The 22,132-nt window shown below is 41.2% G+C and overlaps 1 protein-coding gene across 3 annotated transcripts in view; it reads left to right on the forward strand.

Annotated features, from left to right (window-relative positions):
• Positions 1 to 9,527, forward strand: part of STAC (SH3 and cysteine rich domain) — a 168,997-nt gene extending 159,470 nt beyond the window's left edge. For all 3 annotated transcript variants that reach the window (XM_019022893.4, XM_055381413.2, XM_019022894.4), the window contains one exon: positions 7,711 to 9,527. In XM_019022893.4, coding sequence (XP_018878438.1) covers positions 7,711 to 7,809 — 99 coding nt within the window. In that variant the 3' untranslated portion in view covers positions 7,810 to 9,527. The remainder of the gene's footprint in view (positions 1 to 7,710) is intronic.
• The last annotated feature ends 12,605 nt before the right edge of the window (positions 9,528 to 22,132 follow it).

The raw sequence follows: 22,132 nt of genomic DNA on the forward strand, positions 1-22,132 counted from the left end.
AACATAAATATTTGTCTCTAACTCTGATTATTTTCTTAGGATGTACTTTGGAATTTAGAGGAAAACAGATCAAGACGTGTACAATTCTTGATGCATACTGCCAAATTGCATTCAGAAAGGTCGTGCCAACTTACACTTACACCAGCTGTTCATGAGCATATCCAGATCATCACATGCTTGCAAGAATTGAACATTATTATTTTTTGTTATGTCGGTTTGATAGATTAATAATATTTCATGCTAATCTGCATTTTCTGGATGGTTAAAGAGGCTTACATTTTATCTCATATATATAGGGCATTTTTTAAAATAATCTATTTATGTACTTCGCCCATTTTCTTACATTATTTAAAAAGTTTTCTACCTTTGAAGAATATTTATGTCTGCTGTACCACATGTGACCAATATTTCCTCTAGTTTATCATTTGCCCTTCGCTCTCAATGCCTCTTTCTCCAGGAGCTTAATCATTCTTTGGTTGGATCATTTCTGGTTTACCATGTTTCCTTTATAGTTTTAGTGTCTTTATTATTTTACACTTCTCTATCTCTCTCTGATTCCTCCCAAGAGACTGTTTCAAGATAGTCCTCACTTCACTTTGATTTTTCTGAAGTTTCAATTCAGTCTTTCATTGCTTCTAATACATGTTAGTTTAGTATTTATTTCCCGGTAGACTTTTCTTCTCAGTCAGCCCCTTTCTTCTAAAGAATATTTTCTTTTCTTTTCTTTAACTTTTATTTTAAGTTCAGGGGTACAGTGCAGGTTTGTTATATAGTTAAACTTGTGTCCTGGGGGTTTGTTGTACAGATTATTTCCTCACCTAGGTATTAAGCCTAGCACCCATTAGTTATTTTTTCTGATCCCCTCTATCCTCCCACCCTTCACCCCCTAAAAGGTCCCAGTGTGTGTTATTCCCCTTTGTGTTTCCATGTGTCCTCATCATTTAGCTCCAACTTACAAGTGAGAACATGCGGTATTTTTTTGGTTTTCTGTTCCTGTGTTAGTTTGCTAGGGACAATGGCCTCCAGCTCCATCCATATCCCTGCAAAGGACATGATCTTCTTGTTTTATGGCTGCTTAGTATTCCATGGTGTATATGTACCCCAGATTTGGGGTACATATATTTTCTTTATCCAGTCTACCATTGATGGGCATTTAGGTTGAATCTATGCCTTTGCTATACAGCATGTTTTCTTTGCGTCTCATTGCATCATCTCTTTACCTCGAGATATTTTCTCCTTATGACACTGAGGCCAAGTCTTCCTTCAACCTACTGCATTCAGTATGTCTGAAAGGAGAACTCTGAGACATACATGCATATTTTCTGTAATTTTTAAAATGTTTTATTGTAATAGTCTTGGTCCTTTTATCCTGTGGTAAGCAGAATAACAACTCCCCAAAGATGCCCAGGTCCTAATCTCCAAAACTTGGAATATGTTACTTTATATGACAAAAGGAACTTTGTAGATGTAATTAAGTTAAAGATTTTGTGACCAGTAGATTATCTGGATTATCAGGGTGAGCCCAGTGTAATCACAGAGATTCTTAGAAGAGGGAGACAGGAGGGCCAGAGTCAGAGAAGGAGATGTGATGATGGAAGCCGGGGTCAGAGAGAGAGAGAGATTTGAAGATGCTATGCTCCTGGCCTTGAAGGTGAAGGAAGGAGCTGTGAGCCAAGGAATATAGGTGATGACCTCTAGAGCTGGAAAAGACAAGGAAACAGACTCTCTCTTAGAGCCTCTAGAAAGAATGCAGCCCTGCCAGCACCTTGTTCTTAGGACTTCTGAACTCTAGAACTGTAAGATAATAAATTTGTGTTGTTATAAGCCACCAAATTTGGAGTAATTTATTGTAGCAACAACAGGAAACTAATCCAGAGTTTACACAAAAGGGACTTTGCAGATGTGATGAAGGTTATGGACTCTGGGATAGGGAGATACCCTAGATTGTCTAGGTGGGCCAAATCTAATCACTTGAGCCCTTAAGAACAGAGAAATGTATCTGGCTAGAGTCAGGGAGAGGCAGCAGAAGAGGACAGATGAAAAATGAGGTAAAAGTGTAAGTCAAAGAGACATAAAGTATGAGAAAGACTCAGCCTACCATTAATGGATGTGAAGATGGAGAAAGGGGACCACAAGCCAGAGGATGAGGGTGGCCTTTAGAAGCTGGAAACAGGCATCTCAGTCCTCCAGCCACAGGGAGCTGAACTCAGCAACATCCTAAATGAGCCTAAAATTAAATACTCCCCTATAGAAAAAGCAAAGAAAGAAAGGAATAGAGCCCTTTTGACTCCTCGATTTTGGCCTTATAAAACCCAGAGCAGAGAAAACCAGCCAAGTCCACTAGACCTACAAAACTGTGATATAATAAATGGTGTTGTTTAAGGCTTCTAAATTTGTGGTGATTTGTTACAACAGTAATAGCAAATGAATAAACATCTCAAGTTACAAAACTCAAACTCAAACTTAAAAGGTCTATTTTACTCCTATAATAAAGAGTCTGATAGAGGTCAGTTCTTGGGTTGATAATTCAGTGGCTTGATCCTCTGGTCAGAGAACCAAATTCTTCCACATTTCTGCTAAGCTATCCTTGAAATGATAGCTACGTCCCCTAGTGGTCACAGATGGCTGCAGCCACTCCAGTAATCCTTCCAGACAAAGAAAGATTTTCTTCCTAAGGCATCTCTTTTAATAGGGGGGAAGAAAAAAAAAACTTTCCCAGAGGTTCCCTAGCAGGTATTTCATCTTGCTTCATTGGCTGGAACTAAGTTCTATGTAAACCACTAAGAATCACTAACAAGGAGGATAGAAATAGGACTTGGATCAATTAAATTTACCTAAGTCACATAGGATAGGGATGGGCAACAGAATGAAAGGCAGGACTCTGCTTCGTGGGAAAACGACAGAAATGACCATGAGTACCAATCATCAGTGTTTGCCTCAAGGTTTTAGTTATCCTAGAACAGTGAGTGATTGATGCAGAACTAAGGTTGCCCAGCTGAAATGATGAGTGAATTAGTCTGGCTCCAGCTCAGTTTCCACAAAATTCAAAAACCAATGTAGAGGACATGGATGTGTGATCAGGAGTCTAAAATATCAAAGACTGAACACTGAATGTTAACATTTAACTCCAAAGCAAGGACCTCCAAGCCATTAAAGAGTCTAGGCTCTGCAGCGTGAGATTGGGAAGAAATTGAGTAAGTCATTCGAATCCAGAAGACCGTAAACTGCCTGTGTCCCATACTAGGAAAGCAAAGTTTCTGAGAGATGCTGAGGAGCTGGCCATAGCTGAGCTACATGGTTAGGTATGTGCTGGGCTGGCTAGAGATGGGATGCTGTGTATGTGAGGTGCCTCTGCTCTGCATATGCTGCACTTACTTTGGTGTTGGGACATCCAGCTTACCACTGCTGCATACATGATGCTCATGTCAACAAGCTGGCTGGTCAGGTCAGGATTTATCAGTATGGGAAGAAAATTTGTCCAGCTTTCAGGAAGTCTCTTTAGGTTAGAGAGAGGGAGGGAGGATGGAGAGAGAATGGGTGGCAAGAGAAAAAAACAGGACAGATAAAGATGGGAAGGGAAAGGAGGAAAGTCAAGGGTAGGAGAGAGGAGAAGAGGAAAGGGAAGGGAAGAGAAGGGAGGGGAAAGGAGAATAGAAAGAATTGTTTTAAATAAATCTGATCACCTTATTCCTCCAATTAAAACCTTTTAACACCTGTTTGCCCTTTTCCCATGCTGCAGAGCCCTGATTTTGTTCTGTTGTCCACCTATATCTTAAATGACTCAGGCAATGCTAACTGAATTGATCCCATTCTCCTTGTTGGTGATGATTTTAGTGGTTTGCTTGTGGCCCAATTCTAGTCCGTGAGACAGGTCAGAAGGTCAGCCAAAGGACTTAGCAGAATTTAGCGTGGCTTGCATTTCCTGCATACTCTAGGCTCTGACAGATTGTGTGGCTTCATCTTACACCCATTACTCCCTCCATCTCTCTGTTCTGGTACACTGAATTTTTTCCATTACTTCAAAGTGTCTCAATCTCTTGATGCTGGAATTTGTTCTGATTCTAGTCTTATTTTCCTCCTTCCTACACCTTTTTCTCTTTCTTTAAATATCACTTCTTCAAGAAGGTGTTTCTTACCCCATTGGCTAGATAAGGTTTCCATAAGTATTTCCATTAGTACTCTTTTCTTTATTCATTAAGTCATGCAAAAAAATATTATGTTTTATGTTGTCAGTCAGATTACTAAATGTTGTCCACAGGACAATCAGCCATCAAAACAGCCACAGCCCTTGCACTCACCACATTGTTGATTTCTCAATAAATGTCAGCTGGGACAGCTGTACCCAGAAATCTCTGTCAGGGATCTGTCTGTCTTGTATTGCACTAGTTCCCCAGCATTTATAATGGTATCTACCACGTAGTAGGTACTCAATAAAGAGTTGTTGAATGAGTGAATAAATAAGGAAAGCAGGAAATTGAGGATCCTTAGGCAATGAAAATATCTCTAACTGGACCTGATGAGTAAAACATTTCTGCTAGGGAGATCAACTGTTCAATTACAGTTTGGAATTGAAGGGTTTTGAAGGACTTGGGACTTTCAGTGCTAATATTGAGAATGTCCTGAGCAAACCGAGACAAGTTGGTCACCCTCTATTTATGGCCCTCCAAACCAAAAGAGTTCCCCTGTCCTCACTTTCCACTCTTTTCCACCTGTAACTAATCTTCTGGGAAGATATTTCCATTCTGCCTCTAAATGAATGGAAATGTTTCAGGCTCTGCCATTGTTTCCTAAAATTGTAGATTCTCAAGGCTGAGAGGTTATGTATTTTACCATCAGAATTTTAAATTCTGGATCCCTCATTTCTGGATAGAGTCAAAGCGGCTGAAGCCTGTGTTCAGCCATTTGTACTCATCATCTTCAAAACTTCTCATCCTTAAAAAGGTCTCCCAAAATCAAAGCACTTTAGAGATGCCAAACCAGAAGGTTGAAAATAAGCCAGTGCATTCAACAAAGCATGAACCATTGTGCTTCTTGGCTTCCTATTTCAGAGACACTTCCAAACAACTCTTCCACAGCCTCTATCAAGCAATGTTTCTCTTCTACATAAAAACCTTGAAAGAGAAGAGAAAAAAGCAAAGGTCTATCTTATATATAGGCACATATTTGAACCTCAGTGGTGTTTTTGCTCCAAGAACTGAAATTTGTTCTTCACAGAGATGATGAAATGCTCTGAAAATGACCCAAAAGACATTTTCTGGGTCAGTCCAGTTTTTGTTTGTTCCAAGGCATGGAGTAATGGTGTAAGGCTCTTAGCTCTGGCCACAATTTCAATGTTCTGACTCCTTGCCCAGTATTCTCACTCTTCCACATTACCACAATACAGCATTCTTGTGTGTATATGTCAATAAATTGTTTTCAAGTTTGATTTTTTAATTTAAATATTTAAATTCAACATGTTTTTATGGTTCATGTTTCACCTAGAACCAGCCTACTCAAAGGGCGAGTGTTTATATTTTTATTGATGCTGACTGGTAGGACTCATATTAAGGGTTGTTGAATTTTGACACATAGAAGTAGGTGAGAAAACACACTCTTTGGCAAATTGTAAAGGTAAATCCTCCTCTCAAGGCATTTTTGTGTGTTCTTCCAAGACGCACTCCCTGCTCATCACTGGAGCCTCCCCCTTTCAGTATTACTGGCATGGGCAATGGCAGGTCTCAGCTTTGCCACCCAGGCTAGAGTGCCCTGATGTGATCTCGGCTCACTGCAACCTCTGCCTCCAAGGTTCAAGCCATTCTCCTGCCTCAGCCTCCTGAATAGCTGGGATTACAGGCATGCACCAACACACCCAGCTAATTTTTGTATTTTTTGTAGAGATGGGGTTTCACGACATTGGCCCGGCTGGTCATGAACTCCTGACCCCAAGTGATCCACCCATCTCGGCCTCCCAAAGTGCTGGGATTACAGGCATGAGCCACCGCACCCGGCCAGGTGTCTGCATTTATTTATTTGTTTGTTTGTTTATTTATTTATTTTGTGGAGGTACAATTTTTCATTCTGATTAGACCCTATTATTCTGAGTGCAAAAACTATGTTTTGTGCTCCCTTTGTATCACCTAGGGCATCTGGTACTATGTTGGGCATGTATTTATTTATTTATTTTATACTCTAAGTTCTGGGATGCACTTGCAGAACGTGCACGTTTGTTAACAAACATATGAAAAATGTTGTAGGTCTCAGCTTTTGAAAATCAAGTATTCCATCCCTTTTGAAGTCATGTCAAGGGACCTAACATGACCCATCAGCTACTTCTCTCACAAGTGACCCACATCTGCTCTTCATGAAACAGTCAACACATCCACTACTCTTACAAATTATCTTCTCTTCACTTCACTGTCTGAGCCTCTACCTAGTCAAGTTTCTCACACAGTAGATCTCTGAAGCATGAGTCAGATACCAGTCCATTGTATTTCCCAAGCTCCAGGAGTCACAAATCAAGCTCTTTGAGTGTCTTATTCAAGCCCCTTCTTCTACATGATGGAAGAGCCCACTGTGGTGGCTTCTGTTGGAGCCTTGCTCAGATCCCTTCCACCAAGTAGGTGCACTCATCTCCCAGTTGCTATGTTGGCCACGAACAACTCACAGCTGCCCTTCTCAGGGAGGGCCTTATGAGACAGCAGGACCCTCTCTCCTGGAAGGTTATGCCCGTCACACTACAGGTCAGCCAATGGCCAATGACTGACTGACATGGGGTTCAAAAGTCTGAAACCCTAGCTTCAAAGTGAGACAATTCTGTGATGCAATTCATGCTCCAGAGCTCCCAGGGGAACCAAGCTAGACTGCTTTCCAGCTGAAAACCTCTCATTGCTGGGCTCCTTCCCCTGCCCCATCCTGCATCCCTCACTTCCCACCTCCTGAGAGCACCCACTCAATAAGTCACTTGCACAAGGATCCCTGTGTCAGGTTCTGTTTCTGGGGAATCCAACCTAAGACAAGGCCTGTCATCCATGGAAGCAGGTGAGGCAAGAGAAACTCACAACACAACAATAGTTCTGTTCATAAACCTCTTCTAATTTTCATCTGCCCACATCCACCCTTCTATGCCCTTCAGTGGCCAGTGAGTGGTGAGTGGCAAGAGTATGCAAATGAATGTTTACCAACCCCTTTTTAAAGTCTAGCATAGGTGGCCTTACTTTAGAATATGGGAAATGTTAGCACCTATTTGCTTGAGGCCAGGAGTGAAATAGTTCCCTTTGACTTCCTGATGTTATATGAGGTGCATATAAAATTCTGAGCACATGACAGGAGTCTGCTGAATGATAGCTATTATTTTGGTCCTTTAAAATAATGTCCTGAGAATTCATTGCATGCCACATGCTAGGCTCCGTGACAAACATTATTATCTCATTCTGTCCTCACAGTGACTCTTCAGAGGGTCACAGTACTATTAATCCTCATTTTATTGATCCTCATTCATAAAGCTAAATTACAGAAAACATTCAATGCCTGGGCCTCATTCCAAACCTAGGTTTTTGCCTAATTTTTTATCAAACCTTTTTCTCACTGTGCTGGTTTCCCACCCTAAAACTGCTCTCCCTTTTCCAGTTTGTTGCTCCTGCAACCTCAGTCAGCAGAGATTCAAGCTGCAGGTTCTAACTTCGTTCTTGCTGACAGTAAAGTATTTTGTTTTTTTTCTTCCTTGGCATTCAGATCTGCGTGAGTTCTGAAGAAGAACAAGATGGTTTTATCAGAGTCCTCAGTGGAAAAAAGAAAGGCCTCATCCCCCTTGATGTACTAGAAAACATCTGATTGCTGGCTCCTCCTCCGTTTGCAGTAGGCAAGCTCTGCTGCGATGCCTCTGCCTCATCTCACACTGCGTCAACCCGAAGGAGCTGCCGCACTGACCCAGCCCCCCAGGAAACAGTGAGACAAGAATCAAGTATCTGAGACTGTGGAGTAATAGCCACAAAACAGAGGGCCCACTGCACAGCATATCCAGGCTGCCACAGGTGGGGACGAGGCTGAGAGAGTCAGCAGGCAGAGCCAGATGCCATGCTTGGCAGCAGCAGTAGGACTATAAACCACAGCTGTCCCCCAGGATCCCACTCCTTTCCTGTCTGTGTGGTGTAAGTTAACACACTGGAGTGTGCTCCAGTTTGCAGGGTAGCCCAGTGCAAGGTTCAGATCCATGTAGCCAAGTATTATCCTCCTTCCAGACCTATGTCACCAGTACCAATCTGTCAGTGTCATCACATTTCAGGCCCCAAGCAATCTCTGTGCAAAGCTTCAGAAAGACCTGCTTCCCAGCCCCCAGCATTCCAGTGCTCTCCAGGCTTCCTCTCTTTGTGATTGTACTGTCCAGAGTGTCCAGCTTGTTCTTTCTTTCTCTTCAGTCCTCTGAGTACATCTGGTGGTGTGCATTAGATGTGAGGGCTATGTTGACATGGCATCACCTCCAAAGACCTGACCTGCCTAAAGACTGATGACAGGCCATCCTTCCTGCTGTTCTAGGTACCGGCCTGGGTGACAGAGCAGGACACGAGACATAGATACAGTGGGGAGGAGAAGTGGGGAAAGGTGGAGCAGAGAGTTCTTACTTATTGAAGATTATACAGCCCTTTCGGTTATGAAGTCCCTGCTTGAAGGCAATGGACCTGGGGAAGAGACTATAACAAAAAGTCTCCATTTTCATTTTACATCCTCTCTATTGGAGGCAGCACTTTTCCCTCATGCTGTCCTATAGGACTCCACTTTGAAGGTTGAGCCTACGTTGCGGGGTACTAGGAACATGGAGGGGAACCAACAACAGCATCTTAGAAGAAATGTAGCCAAATTGGAGTCCATTCTTCTTTAGGGCAGTATATGAAATCCTAGCAGATGTAAAATGGAAAAGAATCCTAATGCTTCATCCTTCTGAAAGTAGAGGAACTAGGGGCCCAATTAGCATCATCTAGGGGAATCTCTATTACTCTGTGCTTGTACTAATGTTTACAAGAATGCAATATACTGTGATGCCTTCCTACTCAAGCCTCCTAGCATTCAAACTTCCATCCTATTAGTCATTAACATGGTTAAACTTCAATTCACAATCACTTTGGAATCAATGTCAGTTTGATTTATTTTGTTACAGAGCAATAAAATCATTAGAACAATGGTTTTTAAAAGACTTAAGTAGATGCATCCTATGCATGTAAGCATTATTTCCCAAACCAAAGCATCATTCATCTCCATTTATTTCTTTTGTTCCCACTCAGTGTGAAGTTGGGAACTGAGAGGGGATGGCTGCTGGTTTCACAGAAGTTTGGATGCCTTACTCTTATCTTAAAGCCAGCATCCAGAATTTACTCCCTCTCTGATGCCACATGTAAAACCAGGTGTACAATGTCAAGATGGATTCTTTGAGAGCCAGGGTAGATCATATGACTGCCTTTCTGTAAAATTGGATGCCTAGTACAAATGCTCTTTGCCTCTAATTCAGTATTCCATTTAATAAAAACAATACAGTGGCTGGAAAGGAGCATCAGAAACATGTGTCCTGATCTCTTCTTTCTGTTGTGATATCCATTGACTTTTTGGTACAATGATGTCACATCATATGCATGTTTAATTAAGATGAATCTTAAAAATCAGTTTGCCTTTTACAGTTGAATAGAAGGAAGATGTGGTATCTAGCCTCCAAGGTAGTCTCCCAAAGATCCCTACCTCCTCATATTCTTTCCTTCGTGTAGTCCCTTCCCACACTGAATCAGGGTTGGTCTTATGTGACCAATAGAACACAGCAGAAGTAGTACTACAAGGCTGTCTTAGTCTATTTTCTGTTTCTATAACAGAATATCTGAGACTGGTTAATTTATAAAGAAAAGAGATTTATTTTGCTGACAATTCTAGAGGCTAGGAAGTCCAAGAAGCACAGCGCTGGCATTTATTTGGCTTCTGGTGGTGGCCATGTGCTGTATCATAACATGGCAGAGAAGCAGAATAGAAAGTAGGCATGTGCAAAGAAATAGAGAGAGACCAAACACAAGGAGCAGCCTTGATTTTTAACAACTCACTCTTGAAGTAACAAACCCAGTCCCAAGAGAGCAAGAACTCACTCACACCCGTGGGATAGCATTATCTATTCATGATGGATTCTCCCCATGACCCAAACACCTCCCATTCAGCCCACCTCCCAATATAGCCACAATGGCAATCAAATTTCAACATGAGTTTCAGAGGGGACAAACCATATTCAAAACATAGTAATGACCCCATCTCAGATTGCATCTGAGGTTAAGTTTTAAAAGCAGCTTAAGCCTTGATCTCTTGGAACACTCACTGTTGGAACCTTGAGATACCATAAGAATTTCAACTACCCTGAGGCCACCATACAGGAAAGACCCTGTGGAAAGACTACATATTTCATCATCTGAGGTGGCAGACATCACAGAGCAGAGATGAGTCATCCCTGCTGAGCCCTGCCCAAGTTACAGATTTATGAGCAAGATAACTATGTGGGGATTGTTTAAGTCACTATGTTTTGGAGTGATTTGTTATACAGAAACAGATAACAGAAGCAGGGGTTTTGTAATTTAAGTCAATGTTAGAAAAATGCTCTTTCTGCACAATCAGGCCCAAAAGCGTTGCAAACATCAAGTGTTACCAGGCAATTATCCCTCTAAATACAAGATATGTAGTATTCCCTAAAGATCTGGAGTCATCCAGACCTAAGGGAAAAAGCAAGTTGTTCCTCATAGTATAGATTTCCATGAGTGCTTACACAAACACAGAGATTTTAGGAGCCACAGCTTTTTTTTTTCCTGCCTGTCTGCAGAAATTAAAAGCACAAGGATAGCTACAGCCTACCAAAGTCTTAAAGGTTTGCAAGGCTCAGAAAATGGCTAAAAGAAGGACCATAATTTTTGAGTGGAGAAGAGATGAAGACCTCAGGAGATACTCTGGTGAGGAGACAGGGAAGGAGGGGAAGTGTCCATATGAAGAACAAAAAGGGGACCTGAGGGATATGCTTTGTAGTGTACGAAAACAGCATTGTACCCCCTTACCTCCTGCCCCTGCCTACAGCCAAGGGATGGTACATACCTAGCTGCACCAGGGAAGATATGCCCTATACTTCATCACCAGTGCCATAAGACTTTACTTCTATTATAGTAAATTTGAAATGAAGAACTGAGTGAACCTTCCTCAGGGCTCCAGAAGGTGGAGAATAGAACTCCCTTTACTTCCCATCACTAGCAGACATCTACAGCACCTCTCACATGGGCAGCAGGGTGGCAAAGAGAGCCCATGTGTAGATATCCAGATTGCTAGATTTCACAGACAGTTAGATACCCACATGGCTAGATTTCACAGATGGTTGATTTCACAGACCACTTTTCCTTCCCAAATACACAACACACACCACCACCACCACGACCACCCATACACACACACTCATTCACTCCCATTAAGAGGAAGGGTCCAGCATTTGGGTTGCATATTTAGAGCAGGTAGTGGAGAGAATATGGCAGGATCTATTAGAGTTAGTGTTCTTTGCTATTAAAGAGAGAAAAAACCAGTGGGAAGATCACAACACCCTGGTGCCAAGTACTGTTAAAAGACAAAAGAACCAGTTGTCCAGGAAATTGGCTACTCCAAGGAGGAGAGAGCCAAGAAGGAAATCTACTGGCCAGCCTAAGCCTAGAGCCAGGTCCAGTCAGAGATGCAGCTGTGAAAAAGTGGTGTGTGGGAGAAAAAAGCTGAGATCTAAATAAAGTGAACTTGACTTCTTTACTCAGGACTTCTCAGAGCCTTTAATTTGCTAATTCTCATAGTAAATCTCCAAAAAGGAGATTTAAAACTGTGGATCACCTATAAGACTCTCCTAAAACAACATTCCAAGGAACATACTTTGGGAAATTCTGCAGTAAAGCATTCTCATATCAGATCACCCAATAGCCCCTATGCTTCTACTATCCCCTCTCTTCCTACATCTCACTGAAATACTTACAAAGGGCAAAAGCACTCAATCCTAATGATAAGAATGAAGACAATCTATTCTGGGATCTGAGTTGGTAGGAGAATAAGCTAAAGTATGAATCTGTATACTCCAAGAGTGAAAAACTCCAGAGAAAGATTAGTTTTATCACACTGATAGCTGTAGCAAACACCAGCATGGAGTAGGCTGTATAAATCTGGGAATAAAAGAAAATTCATCATTGCCCAAAATAGCATCCCCAGGAAACTGAGTGAGCAGGTGTGCTCCACAGATTTATCACAAAACAGAAATTATTAAAAATAACTCGGACAGAAAATTAAAACTAGTTTAATGACATCCTGTAACTATCTCCTAGATTTTGCTAAGTTGCCACTCTGTTGTGTGTTTCATACAACACCTGGTGTTTTGACCCTTAGAGCATGTTTTTTCTTAGATTTCAATGAGAAGTTTTAAATAGTCTTTAATCTTCCTGTGGATAATACAAATTTATCCATACCTTGAAATTTTAACAAGATAATAGCCATTTATTTTAACAGTCCCCTTTTGCAAATGAAAAGATGGCAGGGTTTTTTTGTCAGCTCATTGTCAAGCTTACACAATTATTGAACATCCTCCGTGTCTTCATGGAAGTAAGGACATACCAAAGTCCTGGAAACACACCCAGGAAAAGTACAAGACCTATTTCCAAGATCATGGATCATCTTTAGAATTCCTCCACTGGCATTATTTACTCAGGTTTTCAGGTTATTGCCTGAATCCATCTTTTTCTATACATGGCAAAATTTTTCTTTGTCTTTATCAGCTATTTGAAAATTATGTGCTTAGTTTATTTACTTTTACTCCTTCTTTAGGTAATAAAAACCATCCAAGATTATAAATTTTCCTCTGAGTTCAGCTTCGACCACATTAGATAGCTGTTTCTATTTTCATTCACTTATAAATTATCTTTAACTGTAGTTTTTATTTTTTATTTGATTTTTAGTGTGTGTTAATTAAACCATTGTGCACTATAGTCAGAAAATATGGTACATATGATTTCTGCTTTGAGGAATTCATTGGCATGTTGTTTTGTGCTCTAATATATTATTCATCTTTATAAATGTTCAATGGATGCTGAGGGAAAAGTCATATCTTTAGTATACAGAGTTCAACATGTATCTATTAAACAAATCCTTTAAGTATTCATATTCTTTTTTTTTCTTTTCTTTTGATATAGAGTTTCACTCTGTCACCCAGGCTGGAGTGCAATGGTGTGATCTCGTCTCACTGCAACCTCCACCTCCTGGGTTCAAGAAATTCTCCTGCCTCAGCCTCCCGAGTAACTGGCATTACAGGCACCCACCACCACGCCTGGCTAACTTTTTTTAGTAGAGATGGGGTTTCACCATGTTGGTCAGGCTGGTCTTGAACTCCTGACCTCAGGTGATCCGCCCGCCTCAGCCTCCCAAAGTGCTGGGATTACAGGTGTGAGCCACCGCGCCCAGCCTAAATATCTATATTCTTATTTATTTTTGCTCATGTGCTCTGTCAAAGACAAGGACAAGCAACAGTGGGGTTGCAATAAAAGATATTCTACAAGGCCCTCCAATCACTTCCTTAGAGCCAGCCTTGCAGGGAGGAAATAGCAGCCAGTTCTTTCTGCCACAGTCTCCCTTTCTATAATACATGTAGGATGAATCACTCAGGTCATTTCCTAAGTAAATATTCTCTTTAGCTCCCTGGAGCAAACTGTAAAGGAACCACTTTTAAATGAAGATGTTCCAAAGATATTCTTAGAAAACTTCAATTTCAAATGAAGAGTATTTGGGTCATGGAATCTTGACAGAAAGATAAATTACAATGAAACCCACCATCACTGTTGAAAAGCTGTTAAGGGTTTTTCTGATAAACTCAAAGAAACTTACAAGTTCCTAATTTTAAGGTATTGGGGTGATTTTCTTTCCTTCATGTTAGGCATATAACAAATGAAGTACCGAAATATATCTTCTACTGGAGTGGTATTCCTAGAAGCACATAGCTAAAGAGTGCATAAAGTAGGTTTGGGATAATCAGTCTTATCCTGATATAAATACTTGCTGCATTGTAAGAATTCATTTATTCCTGACAATAATCCTGATAGCTGAGTTTTACTGTCTCCATTTTTCAGATGGAGAAACTGAGACTCATAAATATTAGATCCCTCGCCCAAGGTCACACAACTGATAAAAGTTGGAATGAGGTTTTGCACCTGTAACAGCATCCCTAGTGCTCCTAAGTGGCTGGCTACTGAGAGCATTTGGTTGCAAAATTAAATGTTGGAGTTGCAGAATAACACGCAGGCAATAATTATTATTGGTGCCATGCCTTACTATATAGTTTATTGTAATTATTTCCTTGATGATAATAATAGCTTCAAGTTAATGGATTTATAGATGATTATAGCAAAAAGCATACAATGATGTAGAGGTGGTGCCAGAAGAGTCTGCATTACAGTTATGAATTTCCAAGGATCCATGAGACACACCCTCAGCCTTGCAGACTGAGGAACCTGAAGTGTTGGTGCATGGAGGAGAACTTCACTTCTCAGAGTAGGACTTACATTTACCAACCTCAAAAAGTCACATAGGCCCAAAAATAATAATTTATGAGCTCACATTGAAAATAATACAGTCACTATGTTGAGGGACAAACTTTACTGGCATATCTATACTACTTGGTCTCCCTGAGGGCAACTGCATTAAATCTCCTCTGTACTTGGAAGGGCACTCAATGACTATGGAGGTTAGAGATGTGTTTGGTAGCATCCAACTGACATAACCTGAAAGAGCCACATGCATGATAAGAATGATCTTGACAATGGTACCCATCATATTGGATAATTGGATAAGAGTTCCTCTCTTCACCAAGTGCTTAAAATGGCCAATGCTCACTTTTGCATTAGTGATCTCACTTTGTCTATGCTTTCATAGCATAGAAATATGTCCCCTTCTCAGAGGCACATTTCTTACTTTCAGGTAAGTCTTGCCCTAACCAGGGAGTGCCTCTTTTCAAAGAGAGTTTTAATCTTTCCAATTTTATCTAGTCTGTGCTTAACTTTCTGAAATTTTAACTTTCAAAAGGCAAGTATGCCCTTATTTCCAGGTTCTCAAAGATTGAGTCTTTGGATGGGGTTCATATCACAGCTCCAATGCATGCCACCTACAAGACTGGTAAGGGTGAAAATCACATAATGAACTGATTAAATATATTCATACCTAAGAGTATCTAAATCTGGACATGGTGAATCACAAGCTGCTGGTTTCAAGACACGGACTTTTCTTTGGTCATGACAATGTATTATGGTTTGAATGTGTCTTCCAAAGTTCAAATGTTGGAAACTTGATCCCCAATGCAGTAGTGTTGGGAGGTGGGACCTAATAGGAAGTGTTTGGGTCACGGGGGCACTGCCTTCATGAATGGGTTAATGGCTTTATCTTGGGAGTGGATTCATTCTCTCTTTTGCCCTCTCTTTGCCCTTCTGCCTTTCATCATGGGATGATGCAGCAAGAAGGTCTTCACAAGATGCTAACACCTTAATATTGGACTTCCCAGCGTCCAGGATTGTGAGCCAATAAATTTCTGTTTATTATAAATCATCCAGTCTGTGATATTCTGTTATAGCAGCACAAAATGAACTAAGACACAATGGTTGTTCTTTTTGTGGTAAAATCAACAGGTATTTGTAGTTTACTGGGAAAGATGGTAATCAAACAAGTAATACTAAAAATGTGTGATTAGTGCTACAATAGAGAAAGTACAGTGAACCATAAGAGCATGCTGGGATTTACTGGTTTCATTAGGAATAGGACCTACAAAGCTCAAAGCTCTCATGCTAAAAATGTTCTCACTTTCCAAAAAGGCAATTTTATATTGGAAGTATGGTAAGGCAGCCTTCTTTCAGCTCTTTCTCATATAATTTCCTAACACTTGAAGCACTTTAATTTCACTAGAACTTATGGATGATGAAGGAGGGTATTTTGTGGATATTGGGCAGATTCAGATTTTGTGGGCTAAGGGTTTTTTTGTGGGTTTTTTTTTTTTACTTTTTAACACAAATATTTCCAATTGTGTGGGCCCTTCATGCTGGAGTGTTTGAGTATTTGAGCAATATTAGCAGTATTACCAGAAGATTGGGTGAGGGATAGAGGAGCTGGTGAGGAAGAGGGGATGGGATTAGGTAGAGGCATGATGGAGGCCATAGGAGAAAGAGGCTGCTGACTTATGCAACATATAATTCCAAAGAGGGTTTAGGTTCATATCTCATCTCTAGAGAAATGTCCTAAGAAGAATAATCCATCCAGGTAAGGCCCCATCCTTCCCACATCTGTCCTGATGTTTAGGACCCCAGAAGAAAATTATTTATAGAATAATAAGGGTTAAAACATCACCAAAATGGAAACAATTATATAGGCTTCTTCACAACCAAGGGAACCAGGTTTGTTTGTTTGTTTTAATCACAGGCATCTTGTGATTTGGGCCAAATTCCTGTCATTCATGATGGATCTCACAAGAGCCTTCGTGGTATAGAGAGATCCCAAACATGAAACTGCTCATCCCTAGTGCTGCCAAAGTTGTTTTTCTCCCTTTCAATCACAGGCAGCTGGGGGATGGGGGGAGAGCCAAAACATTAAATACTAAGAAATTAGTTTACAACTTTTGCAGATGTGATATTAAAAACATAAAATTCAATGCAATGAAGCAGTGCAGGGCAAATCGTGTTGATCCAGTGCTGGGAATAAATCTATGAGCTTTCAGGACCAAGAAACATCTATTGCACTCACAGGAGAATCAGCCATCTGAGGAGTATAGTGTACTCTGCAGAAAAAGAGTGGAACAAGGAGGTTAGGCTGGGCATGATGGCATGCACCTGTAGTCCTAGCCACTTGGGAGGCTGAGGCAGGAGGGTCACTTGAGCCCAGGAGTTTGAGGCTGCAATGAGTTATGATTGGTCCACTGCATTCCAGCCTAGACAACATAGTGAGACCTTGCCTCTAAAGTAAAATAAAAAGAATGGGACAATGAGGGTCCAAGGACTCAGCCAAGAGGGCAGTAGCAGGATTCAGATGAGGTTCCAGATACAGCAAGCTGTCGTGTGGGGATGGGGCAGCACCAGGCAATGAAGAATCACCAAAAATGTAGCAAGACTGAGCAGATTGTACTCAGCTCTGTGTCTACTGAAGGAAGAAATACTTGAAGAGCCCTTGGTTTGAAGTGTGAGACCCTCAATGCACCAGCTGAAGTAACAGCAGATTGATGCTAACCTGACTTCTAGAAAGGGTAGTTCCTGTTACCTCTAGGGCTTTGGTTTTGCTGAGGAGCCTGCAAGCTGGACCGCAGCTGAACTTTCTTGAACCTTTGAAGAGAGTCCCCTGTACCCCTAGTCCAGTGAGACTCATTAAGGACCTCTGATCTCCATAGTTCTAAGATAACACACTTGGATTGTTTAAGCCACTAAGTTTGTAGTCATTTGTTACAGCACCAATAGGAAACATACAGCATTGCACTGCCACTTGGAAAGGTGGAGAGATAACAGGAGAAATTTAACTGAACCCCATTGTTATGCCTAAAGAATATTGAGCTCCCAAAGCTCAGAAAAAGCCAGCTAAGGAGGATGGAAAAAATCCAATAGCATGGTGGTAATGTGTAACCAGTGTAGGAAAGTTATCATCTCCTTTGCCAAGGTAGCCTCGGATGAGAGAAGTGGGGAAAGATTCCTCAGTTTGGCCACTAGGACTATATCCAAGGGCACACTGTCCCTGCCACCTTAGAGCCTACACTGAGGATGCTACTGCAGTGCATGTTCTTATCAGAAGGCAAGGAATTCCAGCATGTGTGTCTACACACATGCACACATGTGTACATGCATGCACACACACACACACTCAGATGGAATTTATACTGCACTCTGATAAAGATTTAAGCAGTTATTTCTTCTTTGAGTCAGTTGATCGATTTCAAAGCCAGTCCCTACCTGTTTTTTACACAAGAAGCAGTCTCAGTGCCTAGGCCTCTCTTTTCTTACATCTCTCTTTAACCCTTCTGTCCCCACCTCCACCACCATCCAGAGAGTACCACACTCAGAAATATTCCACCTCCTTGAGGAAATAATACCTTTCTTACGTCTTGTAAACTTCACAGCCTCCAGAGATGAATATTAAAAATCTGTTTTTCTCCTCCCAGTTTTTGTTTTTCTCAGCAGGGAAGGTGTAAATTTTCGTCGCAGTGACCGCTGGCTTTGTGTGACCTGGGAAAGCAAAGCAGCGTCGAAGATAAGCTCTGGTCTGATGATAAGGAGATGATGAGATATGAGCATTTCCACCTTAGCCTGTAATTTATTTCTCGAATACATTCTATATTTACATCTCAACACAGATCAATCATTACCAGCAATGAGTAACGGATAAAGCATGAGAGAAAGAGGTCTCTAAGCAAGAGAAGACTGTGGGAAACAAGAATATAACATGCTTGGGGTGATATAGGTAGGTGAAGGAACCCAAGAAGAGGTTTATGGGACATCATGAAGTATAGGTGAAAGTGACATTCAGTAAGGGTTCTAACTGGTGTTGAGGGGAAGACAGAGTTGGTATTGGGAGAGCTGAAACAGAAGGGAAGACACTTTTAGGAACAAGAGAGGAGCAGGCTAGCAATGAGGGAGGCTGTGACTGAGTGGCAGTCTGTAGCCATATAGGGCAACAACAAGAGACCCATGGCAGCACAGCAAGGTCAGGCAGCCTGTTTGGCAGCAACCTGCTGGCACCGTGTGCTCATAGCTCCTCCACCATTGCAATGCCTTTTTTGGTGGTGGTTCTTCCCCAGAGCCAACCTCAAAGCCAGAATCATCCTCCTAAAGTATCACTTTGATCCTGTTGTCACCCTGTTAAAAACCCTCCAAGGGCTTCCCCAGGGATACAGAAGCAAGTCCAGCCTCTGCAGTGGAGGTTTCTCCAGAGGCCTCAGACCAAACTCAGCTCTTCTGAAACTGCATAGCCCTGCCCTGAACTGCTCAAGCGGCATCTATCACTTCCTGTTTGACTAGTGATGATTTTCAAAATAGATTTCAGTGAGTAGACTTTTTGAGGGCAGAATGCTAGGTTTGATTGCCTTGCAGGTGGGAGTCAAGGGAAACTATCTCTGTGATCACTTCAGAATGCCATGGAGTATTGACATCATCAGAAAAATCCCTGTTACCAGTACACTCTCTCACCTCTTACATATCCAGGTCATGGTACTAGATGACCATGACTTTTGTCTATAGGAGGTTAAATCAGTCAACAAAGCCCACTAAGATAGAGATCAAATCCAAGACCTGGGCTAGAGATTTGATTATATTCTATTCCTTGGCAAGAAACTCCAGCTTTAGCCCCAGTCACAAGGTGTGGGTGTGATGTTGCAGATCCATCGCCACCTCCACAAAAGCAACTTGAAGAGCACTCGCTGACAGGCTGCTCCACAAGGTCCCCTTGTGCATCCACCCCCTCCAATCTCTAGTGCTCTTAGAGACAGCTCAGCTCAGGTAGGGATTGGGGGAAAAGGATAGGAATTATTTGCATGTTATGATTTTTAAGTCTCAAACTACAAGTAGTCTTAAAAGTAAAGAGCATTGAGCAAATCTGTGTCTTAGATTAACTGTAGGACTTTTGCGAGCACCCAGAAGGAGGAACTGCAAGCTGTTTCTGAGCTGCGCTAGCTCAAGCTGGAAGCAAAACTCAGTCTTCTCACCATTGTTTACGAGAAATCCACTCCCATAAATCATGTGTTGAGTTTAGTAGACTTGACCTGATGATATCAACAAAGAGTCTCAGGAGGAGTCCTGGCACTTGGCTTTTCACTATCTCCCTGCCCTTCTTTCCTGATCCCTTCTGATTCCTCCCACCATGCTCCCAGGAGCTCCAAACTCCTCTCACTCTTTTAAACAATGTGTTTCTCTCCAGCTCCTTCCTTCCCTTTGCACAATCAAACACACTACAGTGCTCAACAGGACTAGAAATCTCCCTTTTGACAAGACTTACTCTCTGCAGAAGAACTTAGATTACAGTTAAAATTATACAAATACCATGTTTAATTACCAAGGAAAGCCTCCACTTAAAACTGACTTAGAGGAGCTCCAAGGGTTTCTCCCATCCAGACCCTTTCCCTGGTTCCTGCCCTAGAGGACACATCTCCATGCCGAGCATCTCAGTATACTTCTTCATACACTATCAATCTCTGTGACATGGCAAAACAACTGGGATTGTCTTTCACTGTATTCATGTCATGTTTCTGACACCTACTTCTGAAAGTTTCACTATTTCAACTCAGCTGACTGTCTGCTCACGTGAATACAATGTGTGCTTATTTATTTATGCCTTCCCTTCATGCTGAACACAAAATGATTTTTATTGGGTTCATGGTTTGAGATTTGGATAATTAAAGCAAATAGATTTCTTTTGGAAAGTCACTTTTCCAACACATCACAGACGAGAAACAATGAGGGATTCTTAGTGATTGTTCACTCTTGGAAAAATAGAAATCATACCCCACACCAAACAGCAGAAACAGAATGACCCAAAATGCCATGATTTCACTGCACTAGTCAGTAGTTTTTTAATAATGCTTCTGCTTTCTCTGAAATATTCACCTGCTTCAGTTCCCTAGAGCTTCCCAGCACTGAATGCATTTGGCCTTCCCTTCGCATGATTTCAGCTGTTATTTGTTTCCCACTTACACAATCATTCTTTGAAGGAGTCTAATCTGTTTCCTAAGTGCACAAGAACAGTAACAACATTATTTGCTCTTGCATAAGTTTAGATATACTACAAATGTAATTGTGTGCTCTAAAATATAATAGCTATAGTATTTACAAGCTTATTTTATATTTATTTTACTTATATTGCCACTGCATCACAAGAAAGAACATAAACAGTAAATCTTAAATAACACAGCTGTTAAGCTAAAAAGCAACTATTAGCATTTGATAAGATAGTGAGAAGAGCATAGGTTTTTTTTTTTTAATACAAACAACCTAATTTAGTTCCTTACTAGCTGGTGGCCTCAGACAAATTATTTAACCTTTCTGATCCTCAGAGATAATACTATCCACCTGAAAAGATGTTGAGCAAATTAAAGGAGATATTTATGTGAAAGCGTATATTGTAATGTGTGGCACATAGAAGGATCACTTTTTGTTTTTTGGGTTTTTTTTTTACTATTTTTGTCCCCCAAGAGTGGTATTATCCTATTAAGAGGCAGTTGCACTGTAGTAATTTTTGAATATAAATAATAATAAAAAAAATTCTTACTGCACAAGTAAGTAGTTTTTTAATAGTGACTTAGTCTCATATGGTAAATATTTTCAGAATATCTTTTGTTCAGTATGTGAATAGTTAATAGTTAATAAACCAGCATAGTACATGCTGATCACCTCCAATTCCCCACTTAACTTGCCTGAGCACAGTGCAAAGCAGGGTAAACCAATGATTGACCCATGCCTCTGTTGACTGACTGCCATCTCCTTCAAGAGCTATGGGCAAAATTCTTTATGCTTATATGGTCCCTGTGTCTGAAACACTCAAAGCATTTTTCCAGAGATTAAATTGGGGCTTTCATATGACCCTGGTTAATAAATGTCAAGTCTTCAATGTGAAGCCTCAGAATGTCCTTTTGAGGAAGGTGGTTGACAACCTTATCTTCCATACAAATAAACTGAGGCATGGAGCAGATAAATCAGAGGACTTGTTATGGATTCTTCATTCCTTATGTGTACACTTTTAGTTTATATATGAAGACCAGTGTTTCACAGGGGTGCACAGAAAGCCAGCAGGAATCCCCAGAGAGAATGGCTGTGGTTTCTTGGAGAAGGCAGCCCACCATTCTAATGTAGCTGAGAGGATTACAGTACTGGGGTCGAGGGGTGCTGAGGCATGGTCTGCCTGAACTGGGTAAACAGTCTGAGTCAGTGAGGTTAGGACAAGTAGATAAGCTGAAACTCCAAAGGTGTGCAGTGTGATACCTCTCATGGGAAACAAAAAGTTCCTGTTTTGGACCAAGTTTCCATGGCTACAGTATTCCATGGCTACAGTAAACCTCTTGTCAGGAGGAAAGAACAGCTCCAGCAGGGCCTAAGAAGAAGGGCCTTTGTGTATGGGGAGGACTAGAGGGCTC

The sequence above is a fragment of the Gorilla gorilla genome, chromosome 2 (genome assembly GCF_029281585.2).
Source record: "Gorilla gorilla gorilla isolate KB3781 chromosome 2, NHGRI_mGorGor1-v2.1_pri, whole genome shotgun sequence".
NCBI lineage: Eukaryota > Metazoa > Chordata > Mammalia > Primates > Hominidae > Gorilla > Gorilla gorilla.